The 24,961-nt window shown below is 56.7% G+C and overlaps 1 protein-coding gene across 3 annotated transcripts; it reads right to left on the reverse strand.

Annotated features, from left to right (window-relative positions):
• Positions 1 to 152: 152 nt before the first annotated feature.
• On the reverse strand, positions 153 to 23,139 carry SRL (sarcalumenin). Of its 3 annotated transcripts, XM_061474229.1 has the most exons (9): positions 22,979 to 23,139; positions 13,622 to 14,378; positions 13,215 to 13,414; positions 11,497 to 11,595; positions 10,584 to 10,679; positions 6,564 to 6,599; positions 2,642 to 2,758; positions 1,725 to 1,958; positions 153 to 1,167 (listed from the first exon to the last, which is right to left on the reverse strand). In XM_061474229.1, exons 1-9 carry the CDS (start codon positions 23,037 to 23,039, stop codon positions 356 to 358), a joined length of 2,412 nt encoding a protein of 803 aa, XP_061330213.1. In that variant the 5' UTR covers positions 23,040 to 23,139; the 3' UTR covers positions 153 to 355. The 3 variants fall into 3 exon arrangements, with proteins under 3 accessions (XP_061330213.1, XP_061330211.1, XP_061330212.1); XM_061474227.1 differs by lacking the exons at positions 13,215 to 13,414; positions 13,622 to 14,378 and having other exon boundaries at positions 22,979 to 23,134; XM_061474228.1 differs by lacking the exons at positions 6,564 to 6,599; positions 13,215 to 13,414; positions 13,622 to 14,378 and having other exon boundaries at positions 22,979 to 23,134.
• Positions 23,140 to 24,961: the final 1,822 nt, after the last annotated feature.

Raw genomic sequence — 24,961 nt, forward strand, 5'->3', positions numbered from 1 at the left:
CTCCCTGCTGGCTTCAGGGATGCAGAGGCTGAAATTCCTCTTCACGCAGTGCTGGCACCAGTGAAAAAGCAGCTACAGTTCTAGCTCACCGTGCATTGCTCATACTTACAGCTTAAACATTGCCTTCTACTCAAAAGAACAAAGATAAAATGTCAGGAATTCACAGTTTTTATTCTCTTTCTTATGCCCACCCATCTTCCCCTGCCATCGACGTCAATGACTCAACATCCTCATCATACAGCAGCCTTTGCCAGTGCGGCACTCAAATGGTTAACAAACCATGGCTTCTTGGACAGATAAGACATAAGCTCATTCACCGGTAGGAACACGTGGACGGTCAGATCACAGAAACACCTTAGGGCTTCCTGTAGCGATTCTTCGGAGTTTCGCCACAGCCAGTGACGTCGCAGGAGAGAACATTGGGCTTCTTTCCCAAGCCAATGCTTCCCAAGAGATCGGGAAGCTCACGAGTGATGGCCTTCTCGATTTTCTCTAGGAAACACCCTCCCATGTAGGAACACTGCTGAGACAGCAGCTTAAAACTGGTGATGGGGTTGATGCCAAAGAAGTCCTTGTAAGCCTCACGGTTGGGGAGGTCAAATTTGCTGACATTGGTCTTTGCCAGAATGGATTTAAAGATAAAGAACTTGTCAGGATCTTCCACAATGTCCCTGAACACCAGTTCTCCATCACTAAAGAAGGTCATTTTGTCCTTGTAGGTCTGCAGATAGCGATCGACCAAAAGGGCGTGGATGCGCACCCGGATGGCGTGCTGGCGTATGAAGGCGATCTTATTTTCCATCCTGTTCTCAATCACCTGGTTGAGATCTTCCAGGAGTGATATCTCTTCTTTGAGGAACAGGTCTCTGTGGGTATCCGGATGGTAGTCCTGGGGCCAGAAGGAGCTCACGTACACCCTGGGCGGCTCCGTGACATTGATGAGAGGAGCCAGGCTCCAGAATAGGGCACCATAGACTCTCATGAGCTCCTGGGTAGCCAGGCTGTCAGCTTTGTTCAGGATGATTCGAATCTGAGATTCACGGCCCTTCAGCTGACGAAAGAGCATCTCCAGCTCCAAGCCCACGTCCAGCTTCGTAGGGTCAAAGACAATGAAGATGAGATCAGCTCTGTCAATGAACCACTGGCACACGTCGTTGAATGGGTAACCTTGGGGAGAAGAAAGACAGAAATCCAGCAGAAATTGTCAGCACAGGATGAGTCCCTTCAGGAAAAGGGATAGATAAACCGTGAGCCTGCTACGCCTCACGCACTGTCTGGGTTGGACAGGGTGTGAGACACAGCAGACTTCCCGTGCAGCCTAGAACCTGTTTCACATGTGCTAAAAACACTTCAGAGTTTCTTGGCATGAAAACCCATCCCTGTGTGCCAGGGCCTATGACTACGTGTCTCCCTCAGTCCCACCTCCAAACCTTCTTTCTCCCTGCTCCTGGCCACAGATTCCTGCTGCTCCTATGATTAGATATCAGCCATGTCACTGCTTTCCCCAGTAGGCACCAAGTGGGTCAGGAAGCCCTGCTGATCTGTCCTGGTCCACCAAGTGCTGTGGGGACAGACTGGTGCTTCTCTGAGCCCTGCTGTAGTATCAGCCACTGGCAAAGCCTGGCTCCAAGGCTGACAGAGTGTTAAATCAGTAGCTGAGGTACATCTCACATCCTTACAGCATCTTTCCTGGAGTCCCTTAGGTGAACCCAGTAAACCCTTACCTCGTTCTTGCTGCTTCCGGTTTTCAATGATGCCTGGTGTGTCCACGAAGGTGACTCGCTCCAGCAGCTTGTGGGGCACCTCAATCCCTATCAGCTTCTCCAAGAAGTTCTGCCCAAACTTCTCCAGGGGCGAGAAGGAGCGGGCACTGTCGGCAGCCATCACGATGCCTTCAATGGTCTTCAGCTTGGGGCCATGCATGATGACAGTGAATTCGGAGGTGGTGGGTTCTGCCCCTGCCCGGAAACAAGAAGAACAGCAGAGCAGTGAGATTCGTGCTAGGCAATGGACATGATAGGCTGGCCTTAGACTACCTGGGGAGCTCAGGAGCATCACTTGCTTGCCAAGAGATGTTGGAAGAAGGCAAGCAACAGGGCTATGAAACTCTTGCCAAACCTCTTGAGAAAATGCCAGCAGGGCTGATTTCTGCAGGGTCTGGTTGTTCTGGAGGTGGCCTGACTGCAGAAGGCACCCTGGAGAACCACCTCCTGAGAACCCTCATTACCGCAGGACAGAGCTGGCCACGGACATCTGCCCTTGGCTGTGAGATGATATCTGTGGGAGCAAGGAGGCGGGAAGGGGAATGGATTTTCTCCTGGAAGGGCAAATTAATTGGCTCCATGTGAGGAGGGAGGGGAAGAATACATAGGCAAGTTGTCCTTGTGATGTGACCACTGCTTTTGCAATTGGGGTCAGAGGCAGCGAGCCCTGTGCTGTGGGACAGGGATGCTGCAGTGGGAGATGCCCTTCTCCCCAGGAAACCACTTCTTCTGTGTGGTACCACAGAACAGATCTCAACCTCCCTGTTGTAATAAGGGGGATCGAAGAGACGTGGCTGTGAATCACTGACCACAGGGAGGCAGAATGCAGGTATCAGCACACTTTCAGCAGAGCAGGGAGGGAGCAGGGAGTGTGGTACCTGTGTAGAGCTGGTAGGGAGTATTGTCCAGCCCGAGGAGGTAGTTTATCATAGAGGATTTGCCAACACTCCATGGTCCCAGGAACAGCACCATTGGCTTGGAAGTGATCTCCCCATCTGCAGAGAGGGGAAATAACAAGAGGAAGTGAAGAAACAATAGCTGTCGCCGCTGTGCAATTAACTCCCGGCTGTAATGAGCATCCCATCTGAGCAGCACCATGATGCTGCTGGGGAAACAGCCACCCTTTGGGGCCACCAGCCATTCACGAGCCAAGGCATCACCCAGCAACGGGCCCTAGTGTCTGCAGGAGCAGGGTATCACCGTGCTCCTCACTTTTCTGACCTGATCTGAGCTTTGTACTCTCTTAGGCTGCAGGAGGACTAGAAGGTCTTTTAAATCTCGTATCAGTTGGTTCTGATTTAGCTGGAGTGACTTTGGGGCTGGCTGTAGGAGCAGCTGCCACAAAGCATGAGACATGTGGTACCCATGCTGCAACCAGGCAAATGAATGCCTCATGCAAAGGGAGCTGGCATGGTTTAAGGAGCAACACTATGGTGCAGTGCTTGGTAAGCTCAGTGCAAGCCTTGTGCCAGCTAGCTGCCTGTAAGCCTTTCCACTGTACCCTCACAAGGATCCACTCCTGCATCTTGGCTCTCAGCCCTCTGGTCAAGCAGAAGGTCCCTGCCTATGTGTGAGTTGGGTGTGAGGCTCCAGCTGGTGAGGGGAAGGCAGGCTGGGAAAATGTCCCTGCTTTGGGCTTGGAAAAGGCAGGAGGAGAATGAACTGTAGCCCCCATCTGACACTCTTCTATTTCCACAGTTTGCTAAGGGCTCAAGGAGTCTGGTAATGGGCCCGTAAGGATCCCTCCCTATGCCACACAATTGGTCCAGGAGCACAGAGGTCCCTGGACACATACAGCCATTGCCCCCAGGAGCAATCCCCACTTGATCGGGACTCATGCAATCAGCCTATGCCCACAGTGATTGGCCCCTACAGCCCCCAGGCCACAGGGCAGGCAGTCAGCAGAGCCAGAGAAGCCCCCAGGCCATGCCAACCCTCAAGCCATGCACAGGACAGCTAGTCAGCTGGAGACTAAGTCAGGACAGGAATGAAAGTAAAATCTGGATGAGTGAGTTCCTGTTGGTGGGAACCTTCCCTGGGTGGAAGAGGGTCCATTCCAGGCTGCCAGCAGGAGTCCAGCCAGAGGAGGGGCTGGATGCCACTGGAGGAGCTGGAAGCTGCTGTCCCTCAGACAGAGCTGAGCCTTCCCCCATGGCCCAAGGCAAGAAGATGCCCATGCGGTACCTGCACTGCCTTTGGGACCCACTCTGGCCCTACACCTAAGGCAGAGCTGTTTTCCCTGAAGTGGCTGAGAGACCCCAGTGCTTTGTGGCCGCTGCTCACACAGAAGCCAGCAGCCTTCCAGCAAGCCAGAGATCCATCTCCAAGGTGCAGGCAGCTGCAAAGCCCACATGATGCTGTGGCTTCCAGCCACCCAAGGGCGCTGGAAGGCAGTGCATGGTGGCTCTGCACCAAACCCATCTGTCCATGGGTGCAGGAGTTGGGCAGGACATGCCAGCCTCCTCCTGCCTGCACCTGCCCATTTCAGGGCCAGCATGTCACCACTGGGCAAGGGAATGGGCTGGGGACATCTCATGACAGCGGCACAGCAGCATTTGTGCAGCTCAACCCTCCTCCCCAAAGCAGGGCAGCCATGTCCAAACCAGGGGGACAGCCCAGCCTTCTGCTTGTGAACTGCCTGTGAGCTGCAGGGATCCAAAAGTATCTTCTCACATGGGACAAAACCAAATGTCGAAACCTCAGACTTTTGATATTAATCACTCCTCTGTGCCACTTTATCGCTGCTGCTCTGTTCTCTTGCTGCTTTAATGGGGTTTTGGATCATTATTATTATTACTATCCCCTGTGATGTTGTGCCAGAGGTTTGAGGCGGGTCCCTGCATGCTCTTTCACAACACGCTCCAGGCCAGGTGGGGCTGTGTGAACACGGCCCCGCTCCACATCCTCACCTCTGCCCCGCTGTGCTGAGACAGGCAGCGATGCCCGCAGTGCTGTGCTGGGTCACCAACAGCTCCTCGAGCCCAGCTCTAGCCCCTGCTCTGGGAGCAGCGTGCTGGCACCCCACAGGCTTTGTGAGCACTGAATCCTTGTGGCTCTGCAGGTGGGACAGTAGCTCTGAAGATGACGCCATGCATGGGTCCTCCTTGCTGCTGCCCAGGGTCTGGGAGAGCAAAGAGCATCTCCCACTCGGGAATGAGATGGCCTGGCATCTGTCCCTGCTATGTCCTCTTCCACTGAATCTGTCAGCACCAATTTGGGTCGCCTTGATGGTCCAGCTGGGGGAAAAGAGACAGTCCTTGCCAGCACAGGGCAGGGATGGCAGCAGCTTCATCACCGCAGCTCTCTCCAGCCACCCTGTGGCTGCTCGCTCCCAGCTTCGCCTGCCTCGCTCCCAGCTCCAGCTCATCCCAGCTCCATCCAGACATGTCCCGGTGGCATTTGCAGAAGGAGTCACAGGCTAGTGCATGATCAGGCCCTACCTGTGAGCAGGGGGGTCTTCAAACCCTAAACCCCTTCATCTGTGGACCTGCTTGAAACACAGCAGCTTAAAACACCTTCTTTAAGCTGGCAGGTTTGTAGAGTAAGGAGCATGCTGCAGTCCTGCAATGCACCTGGCAAACAAGGCCAGGAAGGTCATGTCTCCCTCCACAGAGCCTGCATTTGTCTTGCACTGTGGAGGTAGGGGCAACCTGGATGTCCAAGTAGGGTCTATTTTTCCTAAAGCAATGGCTTTCTGGGAGGTTTTTGATGTTGCTTGCAACACCAGGCTGCCATGGGTGGAAGCACTGCTGCACTGGGGCTGGAATTAACCCTGGGCTGGGTCTCTCCCTTCTTGTCTTCAAGGCCCAGCAGAAGTGGCTGGTGTCAGCTCACCCCGCACTGTGCAAGTATTTCCCAAGGATGGTGGGCAAAGAGGAGGACACAGCAAAACTTCCTCTCCTAGTTCAGACTGAAACACAGGCACAAACATCTTGCTCTATCCTCAAACCACTCAGGAAACCTAAATCACCACAAGAGACCCTCCCAGCATCACCCACACTGCCATTGCACACCGCTGGCCACTCTGCCTGCGTGGGGTGGGACACGAGGGCCAGAAGATGGGATTTCCCTGCCTCATATTGCAGCAGGGACATAGTCCCCATGGACCAGCACTGGACCCAGGGGAAAGGCTGGGTGTTGGCTGGTATTTCCTGGCTGGTCTCCCCATCTCCTGCTTCTCCAAGGGACCTGGCAGCACACCCTGAGCAAGAGAGGCAGGGAGAGGAGCCAGCTCCAGCTCCCAGGGGGCTGAGGCCGCCACACAGGGGCCAGCCTGTGCTCCTGGGACAGCTGCTGCAGGCTCATCAGCTTAAACTGCAGGCGGAGGGGATCAAGGGTGGACCTTTGGGGAAATTTCTTCATGTAGAAGGGTGAAGGGTGGGAAGAGCTCCCCTCCACAGGGTGGGCGAGCTGATGGGCTCCTCCAGTTCAAGCTACAGCTCAAAGTACTACCCACAGGTCCACCACAAATGCCTTGAACCACAGCTAGAGAATTACGCAGCCTCTGGAATCTTTATCCCAAGAGGGAAAGGTGTCAAGGGCTGAGTGAGGCAGGGATTGCAGGAAGGAGAGGACTGATGGGATGCGCAGAGTCAGGCCAGAGACAAAGTGAAGCAACACACGTGCTGAGCTCTGAAAGGGCTGGGGACATCAATGGGTGCCATGGGATGCTGAGTGCCAGGGTCTGCTCAGTGCCCAGAAAGTGTGGCTCTGCTGAGGCAGGTGAATAGAAAAAGCCACAGGCCAGCAAAGAGCTTGGGCAGGACTGGCAGCATGCAGGCAGCAGGCAGCGATACCAACCTGTGGCAGAGGAGCCCAGGGTGCGTCCAGGATAAGCTGTTAGCAGGGGACACAGGGAGAGAGAGAAGGTACTGTGAGTCGAAGGAGGGACGCAGCTGCCTGGGTCTGGCCCAGGCCAAGGAGGGAGATGAAGACTGGCCCTGGCCTTCTTGTGGGCAGGAAAAGCCAAGCGACGGCCACATTCCCAGCAGGAGAGAAGGAGTTACAGTCTGTGAGCAACAAGACCTGCAGCTACCAGGACAAGCACTAAACCCCAGTCTGCTTTGCACACCTGGAATGTGGCTCAACAAAGCAGCCTTAGGAGAGCTGCCACGTCTGAGAGCACCCAGCCCTTCTGCTCCGCTCAGTGGAGTTATTGCCATCCCCAGCAGCATTCACTGAGCAAAAGGAGCCCAACAAGCCATGGTCAGGACAGCAACTAACCATGACAAGTGCTCTGACCACCCCAGTGGTGGGCTTACCCATATCCAGCTGACAATAGCAACTGGGAGGTCTTTCTCTATAAAGGGAAACTTGATAATTGGCACATATAGAATCACAGAATGCTTTGGGTTGGAAGGACCATCCAGTTCCAGCGCCCCTACCACAGGCAGGGACACCAGCCATAAGACCTACTCAAAGCCCCACCCAACCTGGCCTTGAACACTGCCAGGGATGGGACAGACACAGCTTCTCTGGGCAACCTGTGCCAGTGTCTCACCACCCTCACAGGAAATAATTTCTTCCTAATGTCTAAACTAAATCTCTCCTCTTTCAGTTTAAAACCATCCCCCTTGTCCTGTCACTACATGCCCTTGTTTAAAGTCCCTCTCCAGACTTCCTGTAGCCCCCTTTAGATATTGGAAGACTGTTACAAGGTCTCCCCTGAGCCTTCTCCAGGTTGAACAAGAATAAATTGTCTCAGCCTGTCTGCATGGGAGAGGTGCTCCAGCCCTCTGAGCATCTTTGTGGTCTCCTCTGGACTCGTTCAAGCAGGTCCATGTCCCTCTTGTGCTGGAGGCCCCAGAGCTGGATACAGGACTCCAGGTGGGGGTGTCACCAGAGTGCAGTAGAAGATGAGAATCACTTCCCTTGACCTACTGGTCACGCTCCTTTTGATGCAGCTGATTTGGCTTTCTGGGCCATAAGTAATATACATAAATATTTACACTTATGTATATTCTTATATATATACTTATATATATATAAGTATACAGTACTTAGGGTTACCAGCATGCACTACAAACTGGCATGAGTTCACAGCAAGCTTCCCATCATCACACTGGGAGAGTCCCTCACCCCTGAGCTAGGGGCAGTCCCTATGGGGTGGTCCTGCTGTGGCCAAGAACACAGGCAGACCCAGCCAGAGGGGTGGCAGAGTGGGGATGCAAGAGGGTGGCAGCAGGGAAGAGGGGGCGGCACCTGCCAGGCTTAAACACACTGTAAGCAGAGGGTGTGGGGTGAGCTTTCTGGGATGCACCCTGACAGTTCATTCTTCGGTTGATGACGGCAGTCACAGCTCCCTTGTGACACTCAACTACAGGGGTGCTTTTGCAAGTGGTGGGAGTAGAGGGGCTCCCTGCTTACACTGGTGTGTGGGAGCAGAGCTGCTGGGAAGGCAGACAAAATGGAGGGCTGCTGTGAAATGGAGGGGCGAGGTGCTTGCGACGGCACCCCTCTATATTGGCTTACACCTCCAAAGGTCACACATATTCCATGACAAGCCTGCCCCGCTGCTCTCCCAGCTGTCCCGCTCCTCCCAGCTCGCTGAGGCGGCAGCTCTGTGCCCTCCAGCCTCCCCCCCACACACACTGTAGGGGTACAGGGGGGGAGCACTGGGGACATCTTCCAGCTTGCAGGGCACCACTAGGGCAAGGAACCTCAGGACACAGGCACTGTGCAGAGGAAGCAGCTCAGAAGGCTCCCTCAACCTCACCATGTCCTCACTGCCTTGCAAGGTCAAAAGAGCTCCCTACAGCAACCCTCTAATTTGTAGGTTTCTCTAATTACATAGCTAATGGGGGATTGGGAAAAGATGGATCTGTGGGTATTAAAGGCAAATTACTAGAATTCCAGGCTACGGTTGTGTTTTAGGGTATGGTCGGGATGTCAGAGATGCTTTAAGGAGTTTGGTAGCAAGAGAAATGTTTTGAGGGAAGCATGTGGCTAGGGCCTCTCATGGCAGAGCCAAGGCTTGCAGGGAATGCAGCATCCATGTGCCCTTCCCTTAGGGCCAGGAGGCTGTGAGCATGAGTTACCAGCCCTGGGATTGCATTTGCACCACTGGGACGGTGCCATGTGGCACACAGCAAGGTGTGCTGGGCACTCACACTGGGAGCTGACCTGGGGGATTGTCAATCTGAGGGATGGTTTTTCCTTATGGTGAAGTGGAACAGACTGTGGAGTGCTGAGAGGAACACCAGGACTCGCTGTCTGCTGAAAAGGGGCCTCAGGCCTGGAAAGCACAAGGATTAGTGGTCGTTTCCTCAGGAGCTGGGAGGGAGGAAATGAGCAGGGGCCTGGGAAACACTTGCTTCCTCCCAAAAAGGGAGCAGGGAGGTGGCTGGTTGGGCATAGGATGGCTGAAGGGCAGGTTGGGACGTCCTGAGCAAGGAAATGGGTTGTGTACTGGGAACTGAGGCTGGGGGCTGTGTGTTCTGGCAGTGAGGAGCAAAGCAAGGGTTAGAGGCTGCCCCTGTAACCCTAAATAGTCCCCTAAACAGTGTCCAAGCCTGAGCTGACAGCAAATGCAGATGCTTGTGATGCTACCAACACAGACCACATCAGCTTGGAGAGGAGGTTGGGCTGTTTCTGAATCTGTGAGCCCCAGCATGGAGGCAGCTGGGACAGGGCATGGCTGGGCTGTCCTCACTGCATGATGCCACTGCTGAAGAGGCTGTGGGGATGCACACTGGGGTGCCAGTCCTACAGCTCCTAGTGCTCCTTTCCCAGGCATCTGGCAGCTCTGTGCTGGCTGCATGCAGAAGGGGCAGGCCAGCACACTTGGAGTGACAGCAGCTATGAGGTGATGATCCGTGGGGCAGCTCTCTTGTGCTGGCTGCAGCATGGCCTGTGAGCCTCCATGTTCCCTTCCCACATGGCAAGCAGATAATGGTCCCCCACTGCTGGCAGGCAGCACAGAGGGAGAGGCACTGCAAAGGCAGCAGCATGGAACTGCCTGTGGGAGGCAGCTAGGCAGGGCTTTTGTTTGAAATCTACCACTGACCCATCCAGAAGCACTGTGAGTGGGTTGTGGATGATGTCCAGGGTGCTCTGTGTCTTGATAGGACATAACCTGGGCTGGTGATGAGGACTCTACAGCCCTGTCCCTGCCCATGGATCCCCACTGAACAGGGATCTTGGGCTTGGGCTTGAGTCATCTGTGCTTGGAAAATGTGGCTGCTTGTGTCATGTGGGTCACAAGAGCTTCCTGTAGTTTGTGAGCATCCTGGGACCAGGGCTGCACTTTCCCCTTCTGGAGGGACATGTGTACTAATGGGGCTCAGGCAATGCCAACGCTGGTGGCCACAGGGACCTGCTCACCTGATCCAATGGGTCTGTAATTGCCGAGGGGTGGAAACTCTAACTCCCAGGATGAGTGAAGGCTGTTGAACTTGAGGGATACCCTGCCCACATGGCTGTCCTGTACTGAGCAGGAAGGATGCCAGCTCCAGGCACCCTCAGGAAGCTCATCCCCAGCCTTGAGAGGTCCTAAGCTTCCTTGCCAAGCCTGTTTCATTGGGTCGTGATCTCTGCTTGGCAGGGGTACAGGGCATTGATGCTGAGCAGGTGGAGGACCCGAAGCAGGCAGGGTTCAATGCTCAGCCTACACAGATGGTACTGACAGCAGATGGGCTAAGGCAGATGCGGAAATGCCTGCCTCTGGGTTCACTAGGGCATGTCCACTAAGCCCAGCAAGTTCATGGCCTTCTTGGGAAGCTGCAAAGGAAGACAAAGTATCCAAGCCTTTCCATGATCTGCTCTGTTATCTGCATCTCAATGACCTGATGGTGCAAGAGACCCCAGCGCCCATGGCATTACCTGTGATCTCATGCTGCCTCAGCTCGTTGTATCTGTAGGACTGCTCCAGAGGCTTGATGGAGGAGTGGTAGATCTTCCTCAGCCGCTGCAGTACTCCTGTAGGGGCAGAAGCATGCAGATAGGTGAAAGGTAAACCCCACCACCATGGTTGAGTCCCCTCTAGGTAAGCTGTTGGGCACTCCCTGCAGATCCCATGGATCAAGGGACCTGGCTCACAGTTGAAATCTTGGCCAAACTTATCCTGGTCAAACATTCTGATGCCTCTCCCCAGCTAATGTTTCCCACTGGGCAGCAGTCCCTATGTGCTGCCAGTGTTTCACATGCCAGCAGCTGATGGAAGGGACACCCCTCATTAATGCTATTTCGCAGTCAATACCTGTGATCCCAAATAGCCTTCCACCATGATGCCAGGGACCCTGGCACAGCCCTTAAGCTGCTCACTAAAAGAAGGAAATAGCCTTTTCCTCAACAGCTTTTATCTCTTTCCAGTCTAGACTGCCCATGGGGCTAGCAGAAGCAAGCCTTATAATAGCAAAACCCAAGAAATAATTGGAATAGAAATCCCAACCCTTTATCACAAGTTGTCCCAGGTTTCTCTGGGTAGGGATGTGGCCAGCTTGGGCTGATTCTCCATCTGCATCTTCCAGCCTCTCTGTCCTCCTAATTCTTGCAAACCCTTGGGATTGTCTTTAGAATACCCAAAATTAGGTTAACCTAAGAGCAGCAAAAGGGCTGTTACTGAAGATAGAGTGTTGCTCAGTTTACAAGAACTAATGTTAAAACCAAACACTCCAGGGAGTGGAATCTCATCCATGCTCTCGGTGCAGCAGAATAGTGAGGAGCTGTCCTGCAGGGATCATGTGGACTGAAGGTGTAGGGCACGCATGGCTCAGTGCCACCCAGGACCCCTCACCTGAGAAATCATCGGCGGGTTTGTCCTCGTTCAGCTTGAGGGTGTTCTCCAAGTGGGACCGGTCACGCTTGGTCAGCTTGCTGGCATCTTCAGCCTCTTCTGCAGGAAAAAGGAAAGTAGACCTGTTAGAGTGAAGGGGAGGATCCACAGAGGGGCTCGCACACGGAGAGGGCACAGGGGAGCACACACACCCCAAGCCTGGCACCACCGTGCACCTCGGTAACCCCCATTGCCTTTGGCACGCCATGCGGGCTCTGTTTTGCAAAGGCTCCTGGAGGCTTGGCGGAGGCTGCCAGAGCTATGGCTGCTGGGGGAAGCGTCAGGGGCAACTGCTTGGCTCCAAGAAGGGGCTGGCGAGGGAGGCGCGTCCTGCATCCCCGGGGGGAGAGCGAGGGCCAGCCGCTAATGGGGAATGTGGAGGATGTGCCTGGAAAGCGCTCCCAGGGCTGGGTGTAGTGCAAGCACGTGTGGCACCTGCAGCCCAAAGGGGCCCCTGCCCACCCCCAGCAGCTGCGGCTCTTCCCAGGCTAAGCCTCGAGTGCCGGCACGATCTGCTCTGCCGCTCCCCAGAAACTGTGCACTGAGCCAGAGACATGAGCATGTGCAAGGCTCTTGAGAGCCTGACCCATCCACAGCAAGGTCATTCCCTCCTCCCACCTCTGCCCCCATATCAGGCTGGAGCCTTCTGCATGGGGCCCTGGGGACCCTGTGGCTCCATGCTAGGCTGGGGGAGAATGAGGCGGTTGCCTCCACACAGGGTAGGCACCCCAGTGTCCCTGAGACAGAGACATGTCCTTGCCCTGGAGGTGCTGGCACACCAAGGGCCAGATGCAGTGCTTTTTGATAACAGGAGCTGGGTCAGGCTTTAGTGGAGGCTGGGGGGGCAGGTCTGGGGACAAACATGTGCCAGCTGGCTGGGCTGGGGATGCCTGGGGCAAGCAGGGCACTGTCAAGCCCTGGGGTTGTGTGGATTGTCTACTGAGTGCTGGGCTGAGGAAGACCTTTTGACTTGCCAAGTAAAGCCACAGAGATAAAACTGGGTTTCCCTTTCAGCACAAATGGAAAATTTTTGAGCTGGGATGTTAAAGATGAAAGCAAAGAAAGACTCATCTGGGTCCAAAGGTCACTGCCCAACCCATAGGCCAAAGTCCGCAAGCGTTTCTAGGAGCGGGATGTCTCTTTTCTTTATCTAGCCTTTTACTGACCAAACATGGCCAGAGACAGTGCTTTGGCAACTCATGCGTCTGAATTAGCTCTTCACACCTTCCCCTACGAGGCAAGGACTGGTAGGCAAGAGACCCACTAGCCCAGGCAGCATCCTGCCCTTACACCAAGACAGCTGGGGGTCCAGGAGACTCCAAGGGTGGAGGATAAAGAGCCTTTAAGAGGTCTGAGGGTGCTGAAAGGGACCTGGGTGTTCAGAATCTTATCCACGTCCACAGCCCAGAGGAGAAATCATAGGCCTAAAATTGCATCAAGGAAAATGTCAGCCAGCTTTGGTATCGCTGCGATGAGCGCCTACATTGCAGGCATCCGCGGCTCCTGCCTGCGTCCTTGATGCCCGCAGCCGGCCCAGCCGTGCAGCGGTTAGGGGCAGGCAGCACAAGCGTTAGAAGATGGCCATGCACTAGGCGCAGTTTAATGTGCCAAGCTCAGCTCTGCCAGGGTTGATAGTAGGTCACTCTCGCTGCTACACACTGACAAGAAAAGACTCCAACCTATCTGCCTGTGCCGGAGCATGGCAGCAGCTGGGCTTTCCGTTTCTACCAGTGATGGCTTGTCCGCAGGTGGGTCTTCTGCTGCTGGTGGGTCTTCTGCTGCAGGTGGGTCTTCTGCTGCTGGTGGGTCTTCTGCTGCAGGTGGGTCTTCTGCTGCTGGTGGGTCTTCTGCTGCAGGTGGGTCTTCTGCTGCTGGTGGGTCTTCTGCCGCAGGTGGGTCTTCTGCTGCTGGTGGGTCTTTTGCTGCAGGTGGGTCTTCCACTACTGCTGGCGGGTCTTCTGTTGCTGAGGCTTTTTCCACCACTGCTGGTGGGTCTTCTGCTGCTGATGGGTTTTCCACCGCTGCTGGTGAATCTTCTGCTGGCAGGTCTTCCGCTGCTGCTGGTGGGTCTCCCACTGCTGCTGGTGGGTCTTCTGCTGCGTCCCCACAGGGTGGGTGCTGGCAGCTGATGGGGTCATCCCTGGCTTCTTCCTTGCCGGCAGCTGCTGGTTTGCCAAGGCTCTTTTTGCTAGAAGTGCCATCTGTTTTCTCGTCATTCCCTTCACCTTCATCCTCTGCCCCCCCTGGCCCAGCGTCCTGTTCCTCAGACTCTTCCTCTTCCTCAGACTCTCTTTCCTCCTTGGACTCTCCCTCACCTCCATCTTCCTCAGACTCTCCCTGCTCATCCTCTTCCTCTGAGCTCTGCTCTTCCCCATTGAGAGCAGATGCTGCTTTTGGCTCCTCCATTTTCTCTTCCCCAGGCTGCCCTTGCTCCTCAGAGGCTCCTTTCTTGCCACCAGACTCCTCTTCCTCTCTGATGTGGAGTCCATCTTGTGGGCCAGGCCCGCCATTCCCTTCATGATGCGCTGCCTCAGGGGTGCCCAGCATGGCATCCTCCCCTGGACCCTGTGCCTCACCGGTCCCCTCCTGGCCCTTCTCCATGGTGGTCTCCTCCATCTGTCCATCCCCAGGCCCCAGGTCCTCACTCAGGCCACCCGCCGGCTCTTCCTCCCCGTCTCCCTGTCCCTCCTCAACGGCAGCAGACAAGGAGGCGTTGGGGGAGCCACCATCTCGGTCCTCCTCCGGGCTGCTGCTGGCTGCCTTCTCCTCCAGCCTGGGCTCTGCAGCTGGCAGGGGACCTTCAGCAGCAGCACCAGCATGGTCCGTGCCAGGGGCGTGCAGCTCTAAACGATGAGAACAGCTCAGTCAGTCTTACCCTTGCCGGCACATGGCTTCTGGGGCCACCAGCCCCCTGTCAGTGCCAGGGAGGGGGGAGGCCTGCCCTCAGAGCAGGATTTGTGGCTGTTATCAAGAGGCTTAAACTCTTTCCTAAACCCTCTCTAGTTCCAGCTCCATTTTCTGTCCCTGTTGCAAGAAGCTGGGTGCAAAGAGGGGTTTGGGACTGGCAAAGCTGATGCTAGCAGGGGGCTCTATGGCTGCACCGGCCATGGCTGCCCAGGGCTGCAGCTTCCACAGGCCATGAAGCGCTGCAGGAAGGTGGCAAAGCAGCCCTAAAAAATGGGGGGAAATGAATAAAAAAGCATAGCTTGAGGGGCCACGGGCACTTGGCAGGTTAAAAAGGTCCTTCCCCAGCCCTGCCTCAGGAGAGCATCACACCGGCCATGGCAAGGGAGAGGAGGAGGAACAGATGCAGGGCTCCCAGCAGGGGTTTTCCACAAGCAGGCAGGGCCTGACCCGGCAGCAGGGATCAGGAGCTATTTATTGTGAGCATCCCTTCACTAGGAAAGCATTTACTGTGCTGTGCGGCTGGCGGGGACACAATGAGTTTGTTCTGCGGCCCGGGAGAAGACATCCGTATTTTCCATAGGCCTCCAAGTGCAATTTAACATTAGTCAGCGGGTGCCAAAAATAAAAGATCACTGGCTATACTGTCTCTGTTACAAACAGTTGCTGCTAGTCTAAATAATCCCCTGAAAAGTCTAATGCCTGCATACCAGGGAAGTGTTTCAGAAGAAAATAATTCCTTTGTACTCCAGCTGGCAAGCAGATGCCAACCAGGAAAAAATGCCATCTCCACCCATGCTGCGGGAGGCAGCGCTGGGCACGGGCAGCACCAGGCACAGCCAGCCCTCTCCTCCTGCTCCTGTGCTGTATCCACGCTGGGAGCCGCACGGCTGCGTGTCCTGCCAAGCATCTAAAGAGCTGGGGCTCACTGGCTTGGTCACAGGAACCGTGGTGGCTAAGCTAAGGCTGGGTCTGCAGCAGCCCCAGACCACTCAGGCCAGTTTGCCGTGGCCAGGGATGCCAGGCCGGTGGTTGCATCACTGTCCGTGCTGGGGCCGGTAGTGCTGCTGGCCAACGGTCAGGCAGCAGTGGCAGGCTCGTGACATGGAATGAGCCATGCCAGAGGCTGCAGGGACAGGCTGCACCTCGACCTGCCAGGGTTTCTAGTCGCTCTCATGTGCAGCCTGGCATGATGGAGCTGCCTCCTCCACCCCTTTCCCTGCCAAAACTGGATGCACGGGTCACCCTTGCTCTGCCCTCACTGACCTCCTCCATCCTTTGCTGGCACATGGCTCACAGGTGCCTCTGGGCTCACAATTCAGCTTCCAGCTGGACGGAGATAGGTCATGGGCAGCTCCCATCTGCCTCCCTCCCACCCGCAGCACGCTTCTTCCTCACATCACCTTTCCACAGGACCCCTGGGACCTCTCAGCCTGGCAGGAGCTGCTTGAAGGTGAACACGCTACATCTGACCTGCAAAGCCCCGGGTGGCTGGAAGCCAGTATGCCGCTGCCTGGCCCCAGAGGCCTGGAGACCAGCCTGGGTCTCCTTAGGGTCCTCTTAGCTGACAGGGACAGGGATATCCTCAGCTTGTCCCCAAAATAGCCAGTGACCTGAAGGGATGGGAGGGGAGTATAGCTCCTCAGGATGGCATCTGGGGACAGTCAAGGCAGCAGGGAACAGGAGGAGCAAGCAAAGGAGACCATGCGCATCCCCAGGGCTTTGTGCATGGTCTGTGTGTCCTCTCTGACCCAACACAGGAGTGCAGAGCAGCCATCAACTGCCATGTCCAGGCATAACAGCAGCCCCAGTGCCCACTGTAAACCACCTCCCATGGCCACCCAGGCTCTACAACTGAGATGTTCTTGCCAGTGTGCTGGTCACAGGCTTTATTTCCTGTGACCTTTAAGATCTCATGCAAAGTCCCTCTCCCCTCTCCACCTCCTTCTCCCTCCTGTTTCCCCTACATGGTCTCCAAATCCATCACACACCAAATTGTGCTGACCTGCAGATGGCCGGCCGATGAGCAGTGAAATGGGACGAAGGTTACAGGCTTAACACCCTCTTCACATCCACTGGAGGCTAAAAATACAGCCCAGCAACCGTACAGGGAGTCAGAAGCAGCAGCTTGGTAGGGTGCAATGGCGAAGCACCGGCTCCCTCAGCCACTGGCCCCAGCCCCTTGCTTGCTGCCAGCCAAGGGTGACGTCCTCACCTGGGGCCCATCCTGTGGGTCCCTGTGAGCCGGGAGGGAGCGGGGGCAACCGTGTTGTAAAGTGATACTGGGACTCCCCTTGTTCACACTGTGCATTGTGCCAAGCAGCTGAGTGGCATCAGAGAGAAGCCCTTGCCCCGTTCCCCATGGGGACCTCACCTCCCAGAGGGTCCCCAGCTTATGCTGCCCTGAACCTCACACCCATCTGCAGGGGTTGGAAGGACTGCCAGTAGCCTGAGGATCCCTTCTCCACCAGTGGCAGCACCCTGGGGCACAGCCATGGGGACTGAGCTCATGGCAATGCTTTGGGTGCCACAGGATGCCCCAGCTGGTTTGCACCAAGGAAAAGCCCATGCAGAAAGCATAGCAGTGAATGCTGGAGCCCGAACATGACCCTGCCATCATGTCACCACCATCCCTGCATGGGGCCATGTGGAACAGCAAGCAGCATCCTGGCGCCGAAATGGGTCCTCCACAGGGACAGCCCCCAAGCATGGCGCCGGGGCAGGGGCCATCTCAGAGGGATAGATGGGCACAGGTGGCCCCTGAGGGACATGCTCCCCCTCCAGAAGAAATAGGAGCCCCCTGCGTGGGGCCGGTGATGTGCAGCGCTGCAGGGTGGATTTTCACACGCCCCCTTCCCCTGCTCTGATCCCAGTTTATCCTCCAGCTCCTGCATGTCCTGCTCTCCCTCTGTCCTCCCAGTGGGGTTTCGCGGGGAGCTTACACCCCAAATGTCTGTCCCTTCCTTTTCAGGGAAAGGCAAGACTGCTTTGTTCTGACAGAGCCCTTTAAAACCTCATAGAAAATAGCTGGACCCAAAAGAGCCATCCAGGATTTTCCATGGAAGACATCAGCCACACTGCTTGACTCACAGCAAACCCCCATTTCCTGCAGGATCTCGCCCGCCCCCCCCCCCCATTTAATGTCAATGTTCCCCATAGCATCTGCTCAGCACCCCTGGTGCTCCTCCAGCTCATGGCCCCACAGCCTGGGGCTCGGGCTGGCTGGGGACTGACACGAGTTTGCCAGGGCTCTGATGCTCAAGCCACCACCCCATGGCACTTGGCCCCTGCCTGCCCTGGCCATGAGGTGCCGCAGGGATCTGCTGGGGAGAGGATGCACAGGGAGATTGTTCCATGCCGCTGCCGGTCAGCAGCCTGGGAAAATGAGGTAGAGCAGATTGGCCCTGAGCCTGACCTTGCACAACCAGTAACACCTCCCAGGTGGGAGGCAGGGCCAGGGGAGCCCAAAGTGGGAGCTGTGCCACTCACTTGGGATCAGGCCTGGGCACCCCAGCCTTGCATATACACCCAGGATGCAGCAAAGGACAGCATCTCCTCTCCACTCTTGCCATGCCTCGGTTTCCCACTCTGCACCATCCTAGCAGAGCCCGGTGCTGCTGTCGAGCCCCGCAGGGGAAGGTCCAGTGCTCTGTTGCTCACATTTCATATGGCAGTCCTTTGACAGGTGGGATCCTAGCTCCAGTGCCAGTTTGGAACCAGCCAGGCCAACACCTTCACCTTGGAGAGGGAAGTGTCCCAAAGCAGCTCAAAAGGCCCAGAGGACACAGCACAAGGGTGACTAAGGATGGGGTTGGCTCTTCAGACCCTTGTGCACTCAAAAGTTCAGAACACCCAACCACAGCAGCCCATTCCAGAGGCTTCATGATCCCAAAGCATTAGCAAAAAGCAATTATTTTCCAGTTTTTCAATGCAGAGCCCAGCAGGGGTATGGGAAACAGCTTTGTCAGACTAGCCTAACCTCATCTGTGGAGGAGATCTTCAGTTTAGTTGAAAGAAAACATAAATTTATTTGATTTCTATAAATAGTTGGCTAGAACTACATGATATTTTGATTAAGAAAGGGTAAAGAAAAGCCTCACCAGGCTGTTCCAAAGGGATTAAATCCAGGCTTGGAGCTTTCTAAATATAGGGATGAAATCGGGGAATCACTTCTACAGGGTGTTTCTTCGACTGCCTTTAGGCATCCACCCTGAAGATCTAGAGGAAAACCTGGGCTCCTGACTTGCAGAAGACACAAAGATCAGGGTGGGGAGAAGATAAAGCAGTTGCCACTCCCTGGCCAGGGTAGATCTGGGCCCGTAAGTGAGCAGAAAGCCAGAACACAGCATGTATTTTGGCACAGGCAGGTGTCAGGCTCTACAGCGAAGAACATTTCTCCACCGGTGGTGTCCCTTGTGGGGTCTGCAGCCTGGGGGTGCTGAAGGACCTGAGGAAAACTCTGTGGCATGGCTGGGCCTGAAGGAGCCCCTTCCTTTAGAGGGACTCCTGAGGTCACACTGATACTGTACCTGGGCCTCCCCAACAATGGGAGGCTTCACCAGCCCACCCCAGCACTTCCCAGTGGATATCCTCCATGCACTCAGTGTAAGACTTTCTGGGTGAAGACTCCCCATGCCTCTTTTTGGTCATCCCAAGGATTCCCGGTCACCTGGGCAGGACAGGGAGAGCCATTGGACTTGTCAACCTGGATTTTATGCCTGATGATCTGCTGTCCCAGAAGATCCTCAAATCCATGGCAATGTCTGGGCCATGCCAAACAGCAGTACCCAGCCCTGGGGTTCTCACCCGTACCCCCAGCAGCAGGATGGGGAATATCCCAGCTCAGCTGTCGCACAGGGATGGGGTTACACAGCTCTGATCCCATCCACGCCGTGTCCCCACGCATAAGGAGGTGGCAGGGTCAAGCCACATGCCTGGCTGGCACTGGGGCTGTGCTGCTGCTGCCAACACCCCAGCCCAGCTCAGGGTGCCCGGCTGGAGACTTCCAGCCCCTCCACCAGCCCCCACGGGCACACGAGTGCATTGGCTTCCTCGAGCTATTGCTTACCAGGGAAATGTCCCCATGGGCTGAAAATAGCCGGGCAGAGCCCTGTCAAGGCACCAGGGCCACTGCTATTCCTGCAGCACCAGGGAATGGGCAATTTTATGAGATTTGGTCAGCCATGGACCTTCCGGCCAGGCTGATCTCAGCACCCTGGTGAATCCCTGCTTCCAGCATAGAGAGCTGGCTCCTGTGTGGGGATGGTGGATCAGCGAGTGGGGACACAGCAGGAACATGGCAAGAGCTCAGCCCACTGAGTGCTGTCCAGGGCACAGCACAGCCCTCCCAGCACAGTACTCTCACAGGACCCACTGGTGGCCCTGTGCCCTGTCCTCACCATCCTGCCTGGCTGGCTGTCACCTGCACACTGAGGCAAGGATTTCTGATGGGAGAGACTGTCACAGCACAGCAACCTGCCCAGGTTGCTCAGACAACAGTTTGTGAGAGATGAGGTACCCACAGGGGCCGGGAGGTCCTCCAGATGAAGTATTAGGAATGTGACAGGGATGCTGGTGGCACAAGCAACCAAAATCTGTGGGTACCTGTGGCACCCCGAGCCCCTTGCCTCACTGGCCACCCCTGTACCCAATAGCGGTGGTGCCCACAGTTGTGCTGATCCTGGGGGGGAACTGGAGTGAGTCCAGTGACATGTTAATGGGACACAAGCAGTCTCCCATCTCTGGGGAAGCTGGTTGCCCTAAGGTGCATTTGCCCGGGATGGTCAAGGTGGGGAGACCCCATGGATTCTGTGTCCTGGGGCCCTGAGCCCAGCCAAGGTGACACAGGTGGTGGAGTCCACTCCAAGATGTTCTGTTCTGGGAGGTGAAGCCCACCCTAAAGTGACACATGCCAGGTTATGAAGAGCACCCCAAGGTGACATGTCCTGGGTGATGGATGGGGAACATCCCAAGATGCCATGAGGCCATTGTGATGGAGCCCATCCTGAGGTGACACCTCCCAGGCTGGGACAGGATGAGGAGTCCCAGGGGCAGTGACCAGCGCTCACTGTCACCAGGAGAGGTCTGTGCCAGCCCTGTAGTGCCCTCAGCACATGCTGCAGGAGAACACCAGTATGCCAGGGCTTTCCTCAGCTTCACCCAGCTTGGAGATGGTGACAGCACAGCACAGCCCCCACTCAATCCTGCAGTGCCTGGGGTGGGCAAGGGCTCCCCAGTACATAGCTGCCAAGCACAGTGGATGGGCACTGCCTATTCCCAGTGGTCACAGGCACTCACTACGTCCACCCGGCCTGGAAGGGATGGCCAGGCTCTGCCCAAGGTGCGAGCACACCTTTGCCTGGGCGGGAGCAGGGATGGAGCAGCAGGGGAGTGCCCTCGCACTGGGCCCACACCCAGCCCTGCAGTGGGTGCTGGCCTCTGCCGGAGATCCCAGTGCCATGGAGAGCTGTGTAAGCCAAAGGGGCACTTCCCACCCCTGGCCTCCAGGAGTGGTAACAGGGCCCCAAGTGGCCTCAAGCGCCACCAAACCTGCCCTTGCCACGAGGACCACACCTCTCCACAATGCATCAGTGAAGCCCCTGGTTCTCTGCTGGGCTCCTCCCACCTTTTCTTCACTAAAGGGGAATTAAATGGGAAGACAAGGCCCACAGATGGGAGAACAATCCCTCTGAGACACCTTCTGCACCCCAAAGGAGCCTGGGTCTGGGGACCCAGCTTGGCACCAAAGGAAGGGCAAAACCCATTGTGAGAACTCTGTTGGTCCCTGTGGAGCAGAAGCTGGGCACCTGCTTCCATCTTTTTACAAAACCTACAGGACGAGGGTGAAATTCCAGACACATGAGCAGGAGACCTCCGGCTCCCCTTGGATCTGGCTCCAGAGCTGCATACCCCAGTGCACCTCCTGGCCCTGGAGCCACCTCCAAGACGGAGGATCCCGACACTGGCCTGAGCCAGGTGCTGGTGATGAGGTGCCCAGTCACACACCTGGAACCATGGCATCACACAGGCTGCTCCCTATCTGCCACTGCTTGGGACATGCCAGCCTCCATGCCGGCCTCAGCACAACCAAGAGCTGGGCTGGTGGTCACTCACCATGGTGACAGCCACCCCTTCCCCAGACCCGACGCAGGGCCCCACAGAGATCACCCCACCACCAGCGGGGTGCATGGCTGGCCCTAAACCCCGTTTACCCACTAGAATGGCCCAAGATGCCCTTAAAAGGCCAAAACTCGTGTGGGCCGGGGGTGCCGGGTGCTGGAAGGCGGCAGCTGCGGGTGCCGGTGCGCGGGGCCGCAGCGCCACAGGGCCGGGGGGGCCGGGGCTGCGGCAGGGAGCACAGTGTCCCCTTACACGGCTGTTTCCATACTTAGCTGCCCCCCTCCCGGCAGCGCGGCCGCCGGAGCCTGGCCAGGCAGAGAACCGGCCCAAATTAACTCAAGGGCAAGCAAGGGTACCAGAAATGCCGCCCCGCCGCATGGCCCCAGGGCTGGGATCCGGGTGTTCGACGGAGGCAGGAGAGCCCAGGGAAGGGGGTCCAGGGTCACCCAAAGTGCTGTCTTGCTTGGCAGGTCTTTGGGTGGAGGGGAGACCCCCAGGGCAAACAGCCCACCCCATTCCGTCCCAACTACCGGGTGCCCCAGCACCCTGGAAGCCCCCACCAAGGTCCCCACAGCCCAAAACCAAGCTACCTCGGCGCCCATGGGTGGCGCTGACCCTGGACACGTTAATGGCAGCACAGCCCCTGCGCCCACCCTGGCTCCAGAGCGGGGACCCCAGCTCATGCCCCCCCCCCCCCCCCCCCCCAGCCCCTCCTAGTCACAGCCCCCACTGTGTTTCCCTGCACATTTTGGGGTGACTGCAGCCCTGGCAGAGTTGCTGGGGAGCCCGAGCAGCTGTACTCGTCACCCTGTCCTGCTATGGGTACCCACCCAGCCATAGGGTGCATGCTGGGCTCACCGGGTACTCCAGTGCCTCACCAGCACCTACAGCCCCACAGGCACCCAGAGCCCTGCCAGCACCAGCAGCCCTAAGGGTACCTGCAGCCCTGCAGGGCACTCACAGCCCCATGGCACCTGCAGCCCCACGGGTACCTGCAACCTTGCAGAGCACTCACAGCCCCATGGCACCCAAAGCCCCACAGGAACCCACAGTCCTGACGAGCACCCACAGCCTCAGTGAGAGCCCACAGCCTCACAGGCACCCACTGTCCCAAAGATGCCAACAGTACCCAATAGTCACCCCCAGCCCTATGGGTGCCCACAGCTCTGCTGGGTGCCCACAGCCCCATAGACACCTACTACCCCACAGGCACACACACCCTCACAGGCACCTTGCAGTCCTATGGGGACCCACAGCCCCATGAGACCCCACAGCTCCATGGGACCCCTCAGCCCCGTGGGCACCCACAGCCCTATAGGAACCCACAGTCCCACGGAGACCCACAGCCATGTGTTCACCCACAGCCCCATGAGGACCCTGAAGCCCCACAGGCATCCACAGCCCTGTGGGCAGCTTGTACCTGCAGTGCTGAGGAGTAGGAGGGAGGCCACGCAGCAGCAGAGCAGGTTGAGGCGCTTCATGGTGGCTGCCAGGAGCTCCTTGCTGCTCGCTGCCTCTATTTATACGTCGTCAGGCACAGGGCAGGGCCGGCAGCTGCCGCACGGCCAGCACAGATGCTGCTGCTGCCGCTCTTCCACTCCCAGGGGGCCCTGGGGATGAGGACAGGGACAGGGACAGGAAAGGGGCACAGTGGCAGTGGTGCAGCACTGGGCAAGGGTCATGGCATGAGCCATGGATGTGGTGGCACCCTGACATGGGGTTCCTTGAGTAGCACTGCCCATGCGGGGTCACAGTCTCCGTCACAGCATCCCACTGGATCTCCTTGCGCTGCCTCAAGTCCCTGCAACCCGTTTTTGGCGGGATCAGGATTTCACGGAGGGGGAGAGCCAAGCATCATGGCACCGCAGAGTCCCCCATCTGTCCCCAGAGGTGGGTGTCCCCAGGCACCTTGTCCTGGGCTGATTTGGGAGCCTCTTGGGCCACCACACATCACCAATTCCAGGCAATGCCATGTACCCTGTAGGCAAGGGACATGCCTGGGTGTGTTCCCAATGTCACCAGCACCGCACTGAGAGCATGGCATGGGGATGGTGGGGGCCAGAGGTGCAGGATCTACAGCTCCTGCCACCCTCACTTGTAGGGGACAGCCATTCAGCACTGTCCCCAAAGCCTGCCTGTAGCAGGCCATCACTGGAGGAGCCACTTTTGGGGGGCCATGACTCAGCTTGTTTCTGGGAAAGGGACAAATTGGGGGAAAACATGAGCCCCCTCCCCACACCAAGCCCAGCTCTCCTTGCAAATGTGGGAGCAAGGGGGGAGCCCGTGGTTCCGAGCTGGAGGTGTCAGGGAGGGGACAATGGTGAGGGAGCAGGCAGGAGCTGGTCCTCAGCTGGGCACCACTGAGCACCATGATGTGGATGGGGAGTGGGAGAAGACTCAGAGCCAGGGGAAATGCCAAGAGGTGGGTGCCACCCCCCCCAAAAAAAGCCTTGTTGAGAGATAGGTGCCCCTACTTCGACAGAGCCATGAGGCAGGCCAACAGCCCCATGGAAAGCCATGCGGAGATGAGTGCCCCCCCAGCTATGGGGACACCCCCATCCTGGAACACCACAGGTGCCATCTGCAGGGCAGAGGATACAAAACCTCACCCCAGCCTTACGGCCTTGCTAAAACCAGCCCCAGACCCCCCTCATCGCAGCAGCAAGCTGAGCCCCAGTGTGCTCGCAGCATGTGCGGGCAGCGCTGGCAGGGCTGAGCTTTAAATATAGCCCAGTCACTCAGCAGGAAACCTTGCTGGGGCCAGCATCCTCCTGCCCGCTCCCTGACTGCTATTCCCACTGCAGGCAGCGCTCCCTGTCCTCCCCACCAGCCCCAGGGCCCCCAAGAGGGACCAGGGTCCCACAAGGCCCAGAGCTGACGCCGTCCCCATCACCCCCACAAATGTTAATGTCGGGACTGAGCTTCTAAAAAACCAAGTACAAACTTTATTTTGTTTCTTTACAAAGGCACGAGCCTCTTTTTTTTTTTTCCACTTTCTTAACAAAATAGAATAGCTTCTCAATCAACACAAAGACCTGAAAATCGTAAAAAAAAAAAATACAAAATAAAACAAAAAAAACAAAAAAAAAAAGCAAAAAAAAAAAAGGAAAGGAACTGAGAAACAGCTGCGGCGGGGGGGAACCTACAAAATACCACCCAGGCTCTACACACAACTGGCCTAAAACCCTACAGCCAGGTGGGGGGCGGCGGTGGGGGGGACACACAGAATGGGGACCCCCCCACCCACCACAACAGACCCAAGCGACACAATCATGAAGGAGAAAAGCTCTTTGGAGCTGACAGACCCCACAAACCAGATTAAGTGCTTAAAGGAGAGATGGGTGCAAGGTGGGGGGATGGAGACAGGGATGGGAGTGTGGAATCAGCCCCCGAACCACCATCC

Source organism: Pezoporus flaviventris, unplaced genomic scaffold (assembly GCF_033815535.1).
Source record: "Pezoporus flaviventris isolate CSIRO_AGI_PZ_B2104156 unplaced genomic scaffold, CSIRO_AGI_Pfla_v1 ptg000078l, whole genome shotgun sequence".
NCBI classification, from domain to species: Eukaryota; Metazoa; Chordata; class Aves; order Psittaciformes; family Psittacidae; genus Pezoporus; species Pezoporus flaviventris.

Excerpts from the sequence above, each read along its gene's own strand:
- SRL (XM_061474229.1), bottom strand. The coding sequence starts at position 23,039 with ATGAAGCGCCTCAACCTGCTCTGCTGCTGCGTGGCCTCCCTCCTACTC. Across the intron at positions 11,596-13,214 it reads GCTCCGGCACAGGCAGATAG|AAGAGGCTGAAGATGCCAGC; the intron begins GTTGGAGTCTTT and ends TTTTTCCTGCAG. Across the intron at positions 1,959-2,641 it reads TCCCTACCAGCTCTACACAG|GGGCAGAACCCACCACCTCC; the intron begins GTACCACACTCC and ends GTTTCCGGGCAG.